General features: G+C 56.4%; 3 protein-coding genes across 3 annotated transcripts; 1 reads left to right on the top strand and 2 right to left on the bottom strand.

Moving 5' to 3' along the window:
* Positions 1-988: 988 nt before the first annotated feature.
* On the bottom strand, positions 989-3,080 carry E0L32_001408 (uncharacterized protein; the record flags this gene model as incomplete). Its single annotated transcript, XM_031135484.1, has 2 exons — positions 989-2,560; positions 2,628-3,080. The coding sequence occupies 2 exons, from the start codon at positions 3,078-3,080 to the stop codon at positions 989-991; spliced, it is 2,025 nt and encodes a 674-aa protein (XP_030991922.1).
* Positions 3,081-4,478: 1,398 nt separating this feature from the next.
* E0L32_001407 (uncharacterized protein) lies at positions 4,479-8,195 on the top strand (the record flags this gene model as incomplete). Its single annotated transcript, XM_031135483.1, has 4 exons — positions 4,479-5,751; positions 5,837-6,254; positions 6,959-7,630; positions 7,757-8,195. The coding sequence occupies 4 exons, from the start codon at positions 4,479-4,481 to the stop codon at positions 8,193-8,195; spliced, it is 2,802 nt and encodes a 933-aa protein (XP_030991921.1).
* Positions 8,196-8,743: 548 nt separating this feature from the next.
* E0L32_001406 (uncharacterized protein) lies at positions 8,744-17,138 on the bottom strand (the record flags this gene model as incomplete). Its single annotated transcript, XM_031135482.1, has 13 exons — positions 8,744-9,163; positions 9,233-9,329; positions 9,383-9,459; positions 9,797-10,077; positions 10,159-10,287; positions 10,395-10,457; positions 10,649-10,810; positions 11,072-11,166; positions 11,983-15,652; positions 15,711-15,721; positions 16,224-16,668; positions 16,726-16,937; positions 16,996-17,138. 13 exons carry the CDS (start codon positions 17,136-17,138, stop codon positions 8,744-8,746), a joined length of 5,805 nt encoding a protein of 1,934 aa, XP_030991920.1.
* Positions 17,139-17,149: the final 11 nt, after the last annotated feature.

Genomic DNA, 17,149 nt, shown 5'->3' with positions numbered 1-17,149 from the left:
AGACTCGAGACTGAGGCGCCCATCAGCGCCAACCCATCCAGTGTTGGACTGACTTGACTGAATGGTAAGCTCTCTTGTTCACTCATGCACGCCTTTTATTTCGTGATGAATCTAGATGACGAGTCTTATTCGGGTTTCCGATGCAGACAACAACATTACTACCATTCATGCATTTCCTGAACTTCCTCCACAACCTCTTCCTTCTACGTATGCTGGCCTTGATACATCGCTAACATACACTCAGAGACTGTCTCACTGCACTTGCGCAAGTGCCCATGGTGTTAGTGATCCCCTCCCGCACCATCGCCCTCTTGCCCAGCAGCGTCAACCAACGGCACATCTCGGGATGATCTGACTTTAAATAATGACAAGCATATGTCAGAGCTTCACAGCGCAGATGATAACGTCGTGTCTGAACTCGTCCTTGGTTGATCGCTGGGCATTTCGTATTCTTGCCAGAATTGGATTGCTGACCAACCCTTCAGAAGTTCTGGCTTATGCGTACCGTTGTCCTCCACAGCTTGAACCACATGGTAAGCCATCATTCCATTTCCTTTGCCATATCCTCGGTCTTGTTGCTTTTATCATGATGATCCAAATTTTCACGACGGTCAACATAGCTATTATGCTTTGATGATATCGCCTTTGACAAGGCACTTACCCTGACACAAGCAATGCAACCTTACTTTATTTTTCTTGGAACGCATCACGGACCAGACCAAGAGCTAACAGTTGCATCCAGAACAGTCTACCGTAACGCACGTCGTGCATCACGTCGTGCATCACAATAGGTAAGCCAATCGTAGCTGCGCCACCCCAACCGACAAGTATATCTGTGAAGCAAGAATCCCACAAATGTAAAGTTTGAACAGGTTCAAAACATGGAAGTAGATAATATTTATCAAATGTCAATTACTATTATGGGTATCTTTTGTGCGCCGAGGCCGTAAGGTCTATATATCCAAATGTACATTGCACCGTTGCTTTTCTAAAAGTAGCGTGCGAATTCCAGTCCCAATGCGATTACGCAGGCGAGGATAAGACTTTTCATCTCCAGCCTCGAGGTCCCCGCGCCATTTTTGGGCGTGGACGTCGCCGTGAATAGTCCGGTCAGTGTTGGGGTCGATGCTGTCGTTGAAGGCGAGCCGGCCGTGCTGGTCGAGGTCGCGCCCGGCCAGTCGCTCGACGCCGCGTACCACACGCCGTTGATGATGGTGCCCTGGCCGGCGCGCAGGCTGCTGACCTGGTTGGCGGCGCAGGCGGTAGCCAGCTGGCGGACGTAGCACGTCGGGGACGGGCTGTCGGGCAGCTTGAAGCTGCTCGTGGCGTTGGCGGAGCCGGTCGTGTTGTACGCGTCGAGGCTGATGCGGTCGCCGGTCGAGACGCTGGTGCCCATGACGATGCGGGCAAAGATCTGGAAGGCCGTCTCGGGCTGGTAGGCGGGCACGAGGTGGCCGGCCTGGTAGACGCGGCTGAAGGAGAGGTTGCCGAACTGGCGGACGGCGCCGCCGATGTAGCTGTCGTTGACGATGATGGGGGCGTACCCGGCGGCGTTGAAGGCCGAGCTGTAGGGCGCGCCGGCGGCGTCGGCGATGGCAAAGGAGACGGCCTCGCCGCCGATCCAGTTGCAGATGAAGTCGCGGTCGCCGTACATGAGGCCGACGCGGACGCCCGAGCGCAGCAGGCGCGCAATCTTGGGCACGAGCGTCGGGTAGCGCTCGTAGTCGCCCGTCTGGGCGAAGGCCGTGTTGACCTCGTCGCTCGTGTCGGTGTAGTTGATCGGGGCGCCGATGGCGAGCTGCACGCCGGCCGTGTTGAGGTACTCTGCGTAGAAGCCGCGCGGGAACGAGTCGGGCACGTTGGCGGCGATGTCGTAGTAGCTCTTGCCCGAGTTGCCGTAGGGGTCGAGCAGCTGGGCGGTGCACGTCTTTTGCGCGCGCGCGCAGATGCTGTTGACGCTCTCCACGTCGCCCTGGTTGTTGGGGTCGTGGACGGCTGCGGTATCGCGGCATTGGTGTATGAGGTCTGAACAGCCGTCGGGCTGATAGAAGCTCGCGTTGGCGAGTTTCGCCTGGAGCGGCTGGACGAGGCGGGCCCCGTATGTGTTGTTGATCATCATGGACGCATAGGACGGTCCCTGGATGAGGTCGTCAACGCACCCATTGACGATGCCAAGCGAGGTCAGGTGAATATCTACGGTCGATCTTGCGAAGGCCGAACCGTTGGATCTCTTCAGATTCTCAGACTCCCAGACATCCGCAAAGATCGGCCCATACTTTCCACCATAGCTCTCGGCAAAGAGATTCACCCCGAGAGTTGAGCTATTAGGGGGGTTGTACTGCGGAAATGTCGTCAGGAAGCCCTGCATCATGTGGTATATGGCCTTTGCAGCAAGCTCTGTGGTGTTTGCTGTCGAGCTCACATTTTGTGAGCTAAACGTGCCGTTGAGTACCAGGGGCGAGTAGTCTGCGGTCGACTTGGGCGGGATGGAAATCTCCTGGCTGAGCAGGTTGAGGGTCCCGTTTGTGGACACGTCGTACGAAAAGCCGACTTGGTTGGGCTATGACGAGACACAGGTTGTCAGTGAACTGGAGTGACTGGCACGGACCGGTGTGAGCTTGACCTACCTGATCGATGAAGAGCATGTTGGAAGCGCGGTCCCAGCCCCATTCCCTCGCCGCAGTCCCCAGCCGGTCCTTGCCCAGCTCTACCACCTCGCAAGGCCCAGTCTCGGTGAACAGGCCAACCATTGAACTCGACCCGGGGCCGCCATTGAGCCAGATGGTGAGGAGTGACGTAGGCTGTCGGGCGGCGACGAACCAGAAGAACAAATTGGTGTCATATCTGCCCGGGACGTTGACCCAGCCTGTGTACTGCTTCTGGCTGTCGAAGGCGGTCTTACATGCGCCTTTGGGCTCCTTGAACGTGACTGTGATATTGGAGTTCAAGGGCGAGACGATGCGAGTGAGGTTGGCGCCATGCGGGCTCGGGAATTGGGCGAGAGCGACATGTGGGAGGAGGTAGGAGAGGAGCAGGCTGAGCAAGGTGCCTCTCCAGGAATCTGGGGAGAGCATCGACATTATTTGGACTAACGAATCATGGTTCTACGAATCGAAGCGCTGTAGGAAGAAGCAAGCACGGGAGCGGCAGAGGCAGAGGTAGGCGAGGGGCAGGAAACGGCGCAGAAGAACAAAAAGATATATACGAAGCGAATTGCCGTCGCACCCGCACTGCAAACGAAGGTCGGCGGGAAGATGAAGGGAAGGACGGAAAGCGAAGAATGCACGCGCACGAGGGCGAGAATGCGAGATGGAGACGGGGAGAGCTTCGTAAGACGAAAAGAGTGGACCGGTTTTGTGGTGCCTTGATTCTGGGCTGGGCCTCGCATTTGTTTCTGAAGGAGCGCTAATAATAAAAGAAGAGACTGCCTGCCAGGCGGTGCAGAGGGAGGGCTGAGCCGCAGATGCCTTGGCAGACGACCTCGAAACAGAAACCATCAATCAACAGCCCAGCAAGACGAGAACAGATCCCAGGCTGGCCCTTGCAGCAGGAGGCTGCGTTGCATCTTGCATCCCGCATTGCTGGATTGATTTTACCCCAAATTTGGGCAGTGTTGGAGTTGGCAACAGAACAGGAAGCATCCGCCGCATCTTGTACCTACTTCATAACTCCTCACTCTGTTTCAATTACATTCGAATCCATCCTGGCCACACTCCGGACAGCATCGCTACTAGGCAGTGATCTACCGGGGATCCGCTCTGAGGCGTCCAAACGTTACTTCGTACCCAAAGTACAAGTACTTGTAGGTAATCACTCGTAATGTTAGTCCGCACATGCCTACTCCGTACTCCGTACACCTACTTTACCTAGTTACCTAGCCTCCCGAGGTCGGTCTCACAGCAGACAACGGCCATGCCCCTGCCGCGAAACGAGCGGCGTGATGACCAGTGTGCGACATGGAAGAAGGCGACCTAGAAGCAGCTACGTACGAAGTAGCCACGATTGATTCATACCTATCCTGGTGGGCAATGTTTCTCCCCACCAAAGCAGACCTTCGTGACGTTTTGTTTCCATTCCATTCCTCGGCAGATGGCTGCAGCTAGAACTACTCCCTAAATGGCCGGTGCTCTTGGCTAAGGAAGGCCCGGGACGCCCTCTCTCCCATGCCGCCCAGCTGAATTTGGGGGCTGCATTAGCTTGTCACGATGGCTGCCGTTAGTGTGCAGCACGAGCACCCTGGGCCACGCCTCGTCACAACGGTCCAGAGGCTGTCAGGAGTGGTTTTTTTAGTCCCCTTTCTGTATGTAGAGATGAAGGATCTGTCTGCTGGTTTGTGGTGGTAGTATGCGACATAAACAACACTTGCGCGCCTGTGATCAGCAGACGCGGTGGTGATCCTGCTGTGCTGGTGCTTGCTTGCTGGGCACAACGCCCCCTGTCTGCACATTGATAAGCTTGCCATCACACCAGCAGCGACCATGTCCAGCGGCGGCGGAGGCGACGATGGCAGATCCCCCACCGATATCATCACGTACATTGGTGTGCCTCTGGCCGTGCTCGGTGTCTTGCCAATCCTATACAACACCTTCCTCACCCTCGTCAATGTCTCCAAGATCAAGCGCATACTACGGCACAGCCGGCTGACGGCGCTCACCAGAAGCGACATCGTCAACAGGGTCATAGAGATTGAGCTGCCGCGGTACGCCGTCACCCCGTGGGATCGGTTCCAGCACCAGTCCGAGTACTGGTCGCTCTCGCGCAGCCCGAGCTCCATCCCCGGCGGCTCGTGGACCACCTTCAACTGGAGGACCAATGTCATCGGTATCAAGACGCAGAGGGTAGAGTATGCCGACCAGCTGCGGCAGCCCCAGGTCGACGTGGCATTTGACGAGCTGATTTCATACCTGCTGGATCTCGGAGCCGTCCCCCAGCCTCAAGGCTGGAAGCTGCTGCGCTCCACGGGTCTGTGGACACCCCTCGGCACCGCCTTGATGACCTCGCCCGATGGGCGCGAGAAGGCTCTTACGGTCGCGCCGCTGGATGACTCGGACGGAAACTTGTCTTTGGCAGTGTCGTGGTCCTCCAACTGGACGACGAGAGACCACTCCAACCTCCCACCATACTGGGTCAGACTGCCGCCGCCGCTTGATAGGAAAGCCGAGGAAGTCGCGGAGAGCTCGAACCCCGTCGTCAGCACACCCGAGAACGAATCGGCCAACGGTGATGGGGCCAGCATTGCGAAGAAGTCAATCGGTTCTGTCGAGCAAGAAGGGCAGGCCATAGCCAAGAGGCCCATCACCTGCCACGTTTCTGTCGAAGGCCTGGTCACTGCCCTCGCGCAAGACGATGACCTCCAGAGCACCCCCCAGCTAGACAGCCTCTACGTCGAGCACCTGAAGATCCGCAGGGGCGAGATGCAGGGCGTGTGGTTCGCCAGCGCCATCACGGCCTTTGGCACCACCAGCCAGACCATCCTGTGGAACTACAAGATCCCCGACGATCTCCTGACCTTTGCCAGGAAGGAAACCGTGCCGTGCGGCGTCCTTGTGCTGCTGGGGATCGTGGACGAGGCCGACACGCCGCAGTGGGCTACGAAATACGACGACCATGGGGCCAACCTGGACAGGTTTGCTCGTCGGAGCAGGGCGACACAAGCCGCCGTCGCGGCAGAAGCTCGGATGACGCCTGCTGAACGCGCGCACGCCTCGATGGAGCGGATGCGCAGGGAGAATGAGGATCGCTTACAAGAGAGTGAGTTTCACACTCCCACAGCACACCTTGCTTGCACTGATGGCCTGCGGGCCACAGCCGAACCGACTACTAACACTATGACAAGTGCGCGATCAGACACGCCTTACAAATCAGAGGCGCGAAGTGCGGCAGACAGAAGCGCTCAACAGCCCGAAGTGGGACGCGAAGATGGTCGCTCGACACAGCCTGTCCTGGCTGCAGGGCAGGGCCGAAGTGCCGGAAGGCCTGACGGTCAAAGATGCCGTCGGCGAGCTTCTTCATCGCATGGTCCTGGACGGGCAGTTCACTACGTCCATATGTCGATTGCTGGGCCTGTGGAAGGGCTGGGCGGAGATCGGCGGCATGAAGAAGGCAGACTTTCGCGCGCTGCAAGACGAAACGGTTCCGTTTGCGCTGGCAACGCTGCTCGTGGCCGTGATCAACGACACGTCGACGGCTCTCGAGGGCACGTTATCTACGGATTTGCAGGACTGCTTGCGAATGTGGAAGCGGGTTCGGCTCGGGTAAGGGCGGGCGAGGCCGGACCGGTGTATTTGATATTGCATGTTCTCACGACGCGAGGTTGACAACTGCGTTCGTGGGCGTACCTGGTTCAAACGATACAAAAAGACATAATGGCTCTACACAAAAATACCTTTCGAGAACAATGGCGCCAACGATTGGACACTCGGGATGGAAACGAGTGCGATCAAGATGAGATCATCCGGTTTGAGTTACTAAGTCCAAAATAAGCAATAAAGTAAGGTTGCGGAGCCGTCGGGCTTCCTGCGACTGGGTTGCGCCGAACCCGAACTGTTGGCAACACTCACTCAACGTCACTTGGCCCATATGAAAGCGGTTCGAGGATTATAAAGCAGGCAACTTAGGAGAGAGAGAGAGTGTGTGTGTGTGTTACCAAGGCCTCACTCACTCTATGCACGGATCGATGAGGAGGTTGCTTATAAATCTAGCGTACGCCGTCCACCAAATGTCTCATGGCTTTTCCGGAGATACTAGCCTGGGGCCGGTCAAGGGAGATGGCGTCGACTCGTGCCAATGAACAATGACGGCGAGCGCGCATCTTAATATCTACCATCTGCAGCCGCGGTCCTCGTGGACAGGTACTTGGGGTAGGACATACCCGGTCGTGTGGCAGCCTGCTTTGTGTGATGAACTTGCGTCGCCTCCCACTTAGTAGTATAAGTAGCTCCGATGCTCTTCTGGGCAGATCGCTCGAGCTCCCTCGTCGTTCTGCTTCATCTTCACGCTTCGAGATTCCTCAGTCCCGCTTTCAGCGACCCATTGGATCCCGTACCTTTCATACCCCCAAGCCGTTGGCTCCCCTAACTCCCCGCTACTCCTCGGCCGACTCCCCGGCTCGTCCCCCCGTGCCTCCACTCAGCTCCGTCATAGCCCCGATCACACGGCAACAAAGCTCTGCGACCAACAACAGCAACAACACCACCAACACCACCAACACCACCACCAGCACAAGTACCAACACCACCGTAAACGCCATGGCAGAGGGAGAACCGACCGGCCTCATCGCCACCAAGGGCATCGAGCTCCTGACCTTCTCCACGCCCAACGGCTACAAGGCCTCGGTCCTGCTCGAGGAGCTCAAGGAGGCCTACGGCCTCGACTACACCTGGCAGTCGGTCAACATCACAAAGGGCACGCAGAAGCAGGCCTGGTTCACGGCCGTCAGCCCCAACGGGCGCATCCCGGCCGTCGTCGACCACGACCGCGGCGGCTTCCCCGTCTTCGAGGGGCTCGCCATCCTGCACTACCTGACCAAGCACTACGACCCGGAGCACCGCTTCTCCTTCCCCTACGACAGCGACGACTACTCGGTCGCCGAGCAGTGGATGGCCTGGCAGCACGGCGGCCTGGGGCCCATGTAAGTTCCTGCCCCTGCCCCTGCCCCCCCATGCATCATTCTTCCCCAGGGAGGCCCAACCAGCCAGCCGAGAAACAGAAAGCGAGAAAGAAAAAAAAAGAAAAATATACTGACACCAACACAAAGGCAAGGCCAGGCCGGCATCTTCGTCCGCTTCGCGCCCGAAAAGATCTCCTACGGCATCCAGCGCTACGTCGGCGAGGCAGAGCGCCTCTACGGCATCCTCGACGCCCGCCTCTCGGGCGGCCGGGACTACGTCGCGGGTGCCGGCAGGGGCAAGTACAGCATCGCCGACATGGCCATCCTCGGCTGGGCCAACGGGCCCCGGGCGGCGGGCATCGACCGCGCGCGGTTCCCCAACGTCGAGGCCTGGTTCCGGCGCTGCACGTCCCGGCCCGCGACGAAGAGGGGCCTCGAGATCCCCGTCGCCAGCGCCTTCTCCAACGCGGCCATCGAGCAAAAGATCGCCGAGGGGGACAAGGAGGCCATCGACAAGGACGAGGCGACCCGCAAGCTGGTCGAGGACGCCAAGAAGCAGTACAACTACCAGTACAAGTCGCCGTGAGGCCAGAGTCGTCTGTAATACTAGTGGCTGCAGGTAGCTTGTTTGTCCCAGTGCAATAAAACCCAAGCAAAGAGCATACATGGATCCTTGAGTGAGTACAATAGCATGCCCCCCAAGACGTGATGTTGAGAATAGAGTTGTTCCATTATCGTGACACATTTCGGCCGTCAGCTCAACTACCTCACCCGCGCGCACAAACAAACTGGGACGCGCCTCTGTTGAAACACTATGTGACAAAGTAACGACCAACGGTCGTCGCGATTGAGCAAGAGCGCTTTTCGGGTATCCCCAGAAAGAAACAGGAAAATAAAAGGAAAAGGAATATACGATCATTTTGTGTCCCCAAGCCATATCAATCAAAACGGTCCGACGTCGCACCCCACGCCGGGCGCCCCTGTGTCAGCCAAACCTACCATCCCCCAAATTGCAACCATCATGTCTGTCAGATAGGCCCCCTTTGAGTACTGTGTGAAACCGAGTCGAGTTGGTCGATCCGCAGATCTAAGTCATGGGGTCAAGGACGGCGCAACCACAGAGGACAGATAGATTTACCAGTAGCGACCACCGCGATCGTACTCGGCCCGTGGGGGGTACCCGCCTTCACGTGGGTAAGCCGCGTCGCGGGGTGGGAAGTCGCGGGGAGGAGGGCGGTCATAGGGCCGAGGGGCGGCATAGGGGTCAGGAGGGGGGTAGTCGCGCCGGTACGGGTCCTCGTAACGCCCGCGAGGCGGCGGATAGTCATCCATGGGCCCACGGCGTGGAGGCGATCCATAACGAGGGCCGCGATCATCGTAATACTCCCGTCGAGGGCTTCTCTCGCGGTAGCCATCACGGTAGCCATCTCGCCTGGGGCTGTAACCCCGGGGTGGAGGACCGCGCCTGTCGTATTCATCACGAGGAGGGTACGGCCGACGGCCAGGGGGCGAACGGGACCTTCCACGGCTGTCACGAGGGATATCGGGCTGGGTCTGCAAAGGGTGAGTATGTCATGTTGCCGGCCACCTTGGCCCAGCATGCTGGTTGCAGGGGCATCTTACATTGGCCACACAGGTCACGACCTTGTCTTTGAACTCGCGACCGTCGAGTTTCTCAACGGCCGTGGTTAGGTCTGCAGCGGTTTCAAACTCGACGAAGCTTATTCTTCCGTCAGCGCCACCCCCAGCAAGCGATAGAGAGGAGCTGCTCACCCTTCACCATTGCCGTTGCGACCAGTCTCGGAGTACACCACATCGAGACCGGATCCGCGGGCGAAATCCTTGAGGTCCTATATCCGAATCCCATGTAAGTTGGTGTCCAGGAAAGTTGAGAATCGTTGCAAAACAGGTCCCCGAGCCCGAAGCCGGGATATCGTTGTTGAGCCACACCGTTAGTAGACCTGTATCCCACTGGACTCTCCTTGGCCGGTTCATTGTCTCTTCCATGGTCCGAGCGCAACAGGCCAGCAGTGACGGGTGTTTCCACCTCCATCCATATTGCCAAGGGATCGGACAGCTGCTGTAAAGTGTAGGAAGACCCATCGAACCTCGGGAATAGAAAAAAAAAGTTCGCCAGAGAAAGAAGATCCATCATCCTGGGAGGAGGGAACGGAAAGGAGCACAGACCTGCCAGCTGGTGTCCGTGGGCAAACCAGAGATTTGCATGCGGTGCGGTGTGCGTCGTGGCCGTGGCGCGGTGCGCTCATTGTTTCCAGGGCCTCCGGGCTCCCTGTTGCGAGAACCTCGGGCAAACTGGACGGTAAGTCGCTCACCCATAAAGGTCGATCCATCTTTGTGAAGGTAGTCAGTGGAGGCGTCGCGGGGATGACGGAGAGGGTCCGCCAACTCGTTGGGACAGTGATCACGTACGGAAAGCTGTCGGCAGAGAGATTGTGTTAGTTTCTGAGCTGTGAGAAGAGCGGCGTGGTAAAGGCAGGACAGAGGTGCAGCGCGCTGAGGCGCAATTTGAATAAATTGATCCTACTTACCAGGGACAACATCTCGGGCATCGAGCGCATCCTCGTATTCGATGAAACCAAAGCCGTTCATCAGCTTGATCTCGACAATCTTGCCGGTGCCATGCTTGCTGAAGTGGGCATCAATGTCGGCCTTGGTGGCTTCGGCGGGGGTTAGCCATGTTTTCAGAGCTCGAGGAGGACCAGTCGAGTGCCAGCACTGATGTAACCAAAGAAACCCTATCGCTGGACCAGGATGGACGGCTCACCGTTTCGAGGAAGGTTGCCTAGGTAAAGGCGAGTCGAGGAGACCTCGGTCATGATGGCGGCAGCTAGTACGGTGTGATCAGGTCAGGTTCAAGGAAGGTTACGGGGGGATCCTGGAGGTGAGGCGGGAATGGTTGACTTGGAAGGTCAGGGCGGTAGGCCCATCGAGGCGCAAGGCTGCGGTGAAAGAAAGGCCAGTCCGGAAAGTGTCTCCTCGGATGGTCGCCTCGGATCAGGAATTGAAAGGTGGACAAACCGTGAAAAGTTCGAGAGCCTCTCCGGAGAATCCAAAAGTGGCCGAGAGCAATCTTGGGATGAAGGGCGACCAGGAGGAAGGGTGCGGTCCAGGTGAAAATGAGATGAGTTATGGGGGACTCGAGGTTTGGTTGGGCCGCGATGGATAGAAGGGCGGCGGTGTCTGGTGTGTGTGTAAGTTGGAGGTGGAGGTGGGAAAAGGAAGGAATGTGATGTTATGCCCAGCTTATGTGATGGGCCACACAACCTAACACCATCGGTGGAGGCGGGAAACAGGACCAGCACCGGTCACACTGCAAGCCAGCCCGCTTTTTCAGCTTCTGGGGGGGATGGAGCTCTGAGCTTCCACAGCTTAAAACCTTCTCTCCAAGTCAGTCCGGGTAGCCAGGTACCTAACTTGCGCCTGTGCACTTGCCTCAGGTACCCCCCTGGTCTCGAGCTCGGCGAGGTCGAGTCTTTTCAGGTGGCACAAGACCAGCAAGCAGACCGCCGAAACTAGCAGAGTACCTGGCGCCAATGCTAGGAGTTTAAGCGGTACGCGGCTGCAGCTAATTCGCCCGGCACACCAAGTGGAGCGAAACTGTCACACCCGCACGGAAGGGAAAGAGGGGCGGGCCTAGGTACCGTGGCCCCCAAGCTCTTCTCCAAAGCTGCTGACGTTCCTTTTCTTCAGGGGGGTCGGCCATGATCCCTGATGGATCCATGTCTTTGCTCTCCCAGAGCAGCAGCCCGGGAGCGCGGAGGCTGGGTGGCTGGCAGGTGGTCATCATCTGGATCTACACATCACTAAACTATTCTTTATGTGCTCATATTCTCTTGGAACCTCTGAACAAACTGCCTATCATACCCTCCAGGCTCAACTGTTTGCTGACCCCAAGCCTCTGTTCCAACTTTCCAAGTTCTTAACCGGAGCACGTGCCGCCAGTCTAGGCAAGTTGAGGGCTTCGGTGTGTCGCCGATCCGAGAGCCTCGCTTTCAGGGCAACCAACTCCGTATCCGTATTCACCAGCACACCGGGTGAACGAGGAGGCTGCACCAACCGCAGATCCTTTCAGCTGTTATTGGAGAGTCTATCTGCAACCTATGTCGTAACGGTCTAACCCGACTTCATCAACAGCAAACCACACTTGTGCACAATGACCAAGCACTCCCAACGCCTTGCTATGCGGATCAGACAAAATGGTCTCATACCAAGCTTTCATTAAAGAGAATATCGATAATCTCGTCCAAGAAGGTGAACACAAGATGGGCACTGTATGTGGAGACAGAATGTTAGCAGGGTGCAACAAGACCAGGGCCATGTGGGGATTGTAGGGCAAGACACTTGATACTCACTTCAGTCTTGAGTTGTTGAATGTCGCAAAGACACGCCGGCTTGCGGCTTGGGCGTTCAGGCGGCCCACGACGCTGCCAGCGAGGTCGGGGATCAGAGTGGCCAGCATGAGACTTGCTTCGGTCCTCGTCCTCGACTTCTGCGCCGCCGTGCGAGGCGCTTTGTTTCTTTGCAGCTGTCCTCCGGGCCACATGCTGTCTTGCAAGAGCCCAATATACCGCATGAGCGCGTCGTCTTGAGCGAGGACCTTGAGATTGTCTCGCAATTTACGCTCAATCGTGCCACCGAGCAGCTGGTGTAGCACCACCACCACAGCCCGACCACGTAACCAGTTGTTTCCTCTGTTGAGCTCGAACACCTCCAGAAAGATATCGCAAATAGGCTTCACAAAAGGCTCCAGTTCCTTGTCCTCGAACGCATTCAGCTCGGCTTCCGCCTCCGCCGCCGAAATGCCGTTATCTTCTGCGACGGTGATGGGCATAGTGCTGAGCTGGCTCGTGGCGGCAGCGATGAGATTCTGCCCTGCAACAGATAGCTGGTCCAACACCGGGATGCTGCCCAGGATGTCTTCCATACCGTCTGTTACAGAATCATATAGCCTGCTAATGACGTCTTTCTTATCTTGATGGTCAAGAAGATCTTGGCCTTCGGCGATCACGCTCTGTGACAGAAACGCCCTCAGGTCTCGGCTCCGGCAGACCTCGGGCAGGAGCAGCAGCGCGCGGAGATATTTCTCCAACGCGGCCCTTCGCTTGCTCAGAAACTCGCTCTGAAGCTTCATCATCATGCGACGGCGAGGGAAATCCAAGTCTCGTACCGAAGGGTAGCGGGAGCGAAGCTTTTGGTGCAGGTCGAGAAACTCGCTGTATCGACGGGAAACTACCCAGGCGGCAGCAGGCATCTTCTCGCCAGCATTTCTCTGAACTTCAATCACATAGAGAGCAAACTCCCTACCATCATCCTCGCGACCGACCTGGATCGATGTGATCCTGATAGTAGAGCGTCCATAGAGACTGTTGTCGCTTTCTTGCACGACGTACTGTTGCCGCTGTAGCTCTTTGCGCCGGATTTCTCTCTGCAAGCTTGCCTTGGACTTGCGCAATATCCTGAGCTCTGCCGTATTGTTGGTCAGCTCGGCCTTTCTGAGAAGGGAGTCGACGACGGCTTCTTGTGCGACCAAGCGGTCGATGTCGTTGGTGAGGGCCGTGATTGCCTCCGCGAGGCCCAGATCGCCGGGTGCAGCTTCATGCACCTCATCTTCAATATCATCCGGCTTCAACTCCTCCTCATCCTCGCGCTCGTCTGAGAGGTGTCTATCTTCGTCTCCGAAGAGATCGTCGTCCACAAAGACACCAATCCGTGAAGCGGCGCTGACGAGACCAAGAGAAGACAAACTTGGCTTCTCACCTTCATTCAACGGGTGGGCAGAGCGGCTGGGGTCTGGCAAGCCCTTAGTCGAGTCATTATCCTCCCCTGAAAATAGGCTAGATCTGCCATCTTCAGTGGTGGCGAAGAGAGAGGTACGCAGATCCTCTGATGTTGGAGGCCGACTATCCTCCATGATGTTGTTTAGCGCTTTTTCCACTGCCTGAACAACGTGGGTGTCCGGTACAGGTGGTTCGGGCTCTTGATCTAGACTCTGAACCGAGTCCGCCAAAGGCTCGTTCTCGAAATCGTCATCGTCAAACAAGGGTGCTGCTGCGCTTTCATCAAAAGACCGTCTCGGCCTCGTGAGAGGATCGCCCCCTGGGCTGAGTCCGTTCATCGACCTCAGATCAGTTGCGGACCCAGCTCTCCTATTAGAAGGTCCCGCTTCATGTAATCTCGGCGCGAGTCTTGTGACGGGGTTTGGCTTCACAGTATATGATTGAGATGACCTGCTTAATGGTGGGTGTGCCACCGGCTCAGGAGCAGTGGTGGGATGAAGATTCTTGGAAGCCTCTTCGGCGGCAAGACACTTGTAAAACAGATCGGACTTCTTGAAGCTTTGATAGTACTTCAGACGCATCTCATCGAGAACAGCAGCCTGCGCCCTCAGAATTGCCCGCCGGGCCAGGAAGTATTGCTGTGGCGATGCAGTTTTGCCAGCGTCAAGGAAATCTCGTACTGCCTTTTTCGATGATGCTGGCACCTTAAGTTCGGCCCTGGACAAGTAGGCTTGGTCGATCTGAGCGAGGTCGAGGCGGTCTGAGTCGGTCCAAGGTGGTAGAGTTGAAGGCAAACCTCCATCATCTAGCCCATCGTTCTCAAGGGGATCACGGAAGCCGTCAACAACGAGCCAGAACTGCACCAGCGAGAGGAGCTTCTGCCGGTCCATGTACTCCATGAAGTAAGAGAGACCAGAGGAGTCGCGAAGAAGGTCTTCAAGAGGAGCATTCTCCAGTCGTGATACTGTAGGGGTTGTGGGGGTAGGGGTCGGCATAATAGCATGACGGTCACCGCCAGCAGCAAGATACTGCACCTTCTGATCCAGGAGGCGCTTTCCCATCTCTAGACGACGCAGATATACCTGATCTACGTCCTGCTGCTGGGAGTCGCGCTTCAACTGACTGGCCACCTCACTGCGAAATCTTCTTGCGTCGGACAGATTGTTGAGTTTCCGGATGGACCGAATGAATCTCTCAAACCTCTTCTCGCTGTCAGTCGAGGACAGGCGGGGGAAGGCCGAGGGCTTCCCGGACTTCGGTGCTGGAGCATGCTGGTCCAAAGCTGCACGGAGTTTTCTGACGGTCGATCTGTCTTGTAGCATGCTTCGGCCATAGTTCTCCATGACTTGGTTCCACGTATCTGGCTCCGACAATATCTGTAGCACCGGGAACAGAACCGCACACGCGACCAGCTCGCGTACGATGACAGCTACAGGCCGGCTCGCTAAAAGCTTGGGTGGGAGAACATGCGGCAATACCTTTGATAGAGTCTGGCGCAGATAGTCCTGCTGCACCATCTTCAGATCAGAGTACGCCAGGCTCGCGGCAGGGTGCAGCTTCCCGTCTTTGTATTTCGACGCTATGGCCAAGTCCAACTCTTCGGACTCGGTCACAGATCGGTTGAGCTTTCTTCCACGCACCGAGCGCTCTGCGTCGTAGAAGTCTCGAAAGTGCGCAGTCAGGATAGGTACAAGGCGTGTTGTCAGAACTTCGGCCAGATCGATCTCGAGCAGTCGGTCGCGAATGTTGACCAAGGCGATCCGTATTGCCCGGTCCACCTCATCTGTGAATGCCGGGTTCTTGCTTATGTTCGAGTACCAGGATCGGACAAAGTCGCGGAGTATGAGTTCGAGGAGGTCGTCAAGAGCTCGAGAGACGCGGGGTGAGCTGGCATACAGCGGTTGTTTCTTGTACTGTTGACGCGCTTGAAGCGCCGCGACTTCCTTGGTCCAGGCATCATGGCCGAGAAAGGCGACTCTGGCTGGCAAGGCAGACCTGCGATATTGTCGATAGAACGAGCCGCGGGAGGAGAGCAGCGTGAGAGACAGCAGAGCCAGCAATGTTACCAGAACACCTGTCACAAGGGCGTATCCTGCGAAGCGCAGACCTGGCACCCAGTGCGTGCCATAACCCCAAGCGATGAAACCTGCGATCCCAGCAAAGATCACATCTCTTCCCTTGAGGGCCATACTCTGGATTCCGCGGGCGCTCTCTCCCTTCGCTTCATTATTGAGTGTGTGTGTGTCTGTTGTGGAAAGGACGTAATTTCCTTATCGTCTATCATCTACAGCAGGCAAGCTTACAGGGGGCTGCGCTGTGCTATGACACAAATGACACCAAAGAGCTTGCCAACAATGCAGGGTGTGGGGCAACCTTAACAAAGCCATCATTGCACTTGTACAGGCATGTACTCAAGGAGAAGCTTGGGAACCACTTCACTATCTCGACTTTACTCGACTTTATTCGACTTCATGTAATCTCAGGGCCTTTGTGTCCCCGAGACAAACCCTCAACAAACCAAGTAAGGTATCTAGGTAGCCAAGGAAAGAGCTCATCCTCTAGCAAATACCGGACACAAGCAATTATTCTCTCTTGATTAATCATGGCAAGGGGACGAGTGGTTTGCTTCGCTCTCATCTTCTTTCAAGCAGCCTTCTGGCATTTCCATACAGACACGCATTGTGTTCAGGCTGCATAGACTGGATATCATATCTGTAATCACAACACACCCAACTCCTCCCTGCGTTTCTCCCAGTCATGTATCTCGTCCTTTCGCCTATATCGGGTCCTGGAGCCTCCTGAACAAGGCCACATACTTGTTGCCTTTATGCCTTTCCACCTTCTTGCTCTCCTCCGTCTCGAATCTCATAAGTCTCGTGCATTCGTCTTTGTCCTGGTCCTCTTCGCTCACTCGCTCAAACGACGGATGTGCCTCGAAATGTGACACCATCCACTCATGCAGGTCCTTGACGTCTGTGATGGTGTACACGATGCCGCCAGGCTTCATCACGTATGCATACTCGGAATTCAGTGTCGTGGAGACAATGCGAGCCTTGTGTTTCCGAGCCTTGAAGTGGGGGTCAGGGAAGCAGATGAAGATCTTGCTCAGCTGGCCCTTGCGGAAGAAGTTGGGTAAAAACTTCATCGTGTTCGCACGCAGACAGGCAATGTTCTGGTACGCCTGGCCAGAAGCATCCTGCGATCTCAGAGCCCTAATGCGCTCGTGAACATATTCGGTCACTTGAGTCCTTATTTCGAGACCTATAGCTTGTCAACAGCCGACGGCATGAGACCAAACGAAGACGCAAGGAGCCTTACCCAGAATGAGAGACTCGGGTAACGCCGGTGCAAGGGCGACCAGAAGTCCACCAAAACCACACCCAATGTCTGCGACTTCGACATCTTTTGAGATCCGACGCGGTGACGGTGCGTCCTGGGTGCCTTTTAATACCATGGCGTCCTCTCCTTCTAAAGTAACCTGATAAGCTGGATAGAATGGTGACCAGTCCATCTTGTCAGGACTTGTTGGACTGCTAATGTGTCAGCCGCGTGTTCCTGAAGACAGAAAATTGACGGTGGGCAACTCACTAGGTCAACTGATGGTCGGAAAACGGGTTCGCATGAGCTCGTTGCCTGTAGAACTTCTTTCTGGGAAGCTCGGCGGTTCCATCCTCCCGTTTCTGGTTGCGATATTCCATGCGCTTTTGGCGCTTGTTGGGCTCGCCCGTCATTCTGAACTATT

This window comes from Thyridium curvatum, assembly GCF_004353045.1.
Source record: "Thyridium curvatum strain D216 chromosome Unknown NODE_5_length_802575_cov_81.998223, whole genome shotgun sequence".
NCBI lineage: Eukaryota > Fungi > Ascomycota > Sordariomycetes > Thyridiales > Thyridiaceae > Thyridium > Thyridium curvatum.
The sequence above is the reverse complement of the archived record's forward strand: the minus strand, read 5'-3'. Positions and strand labels throughout refer to the sequence as shown.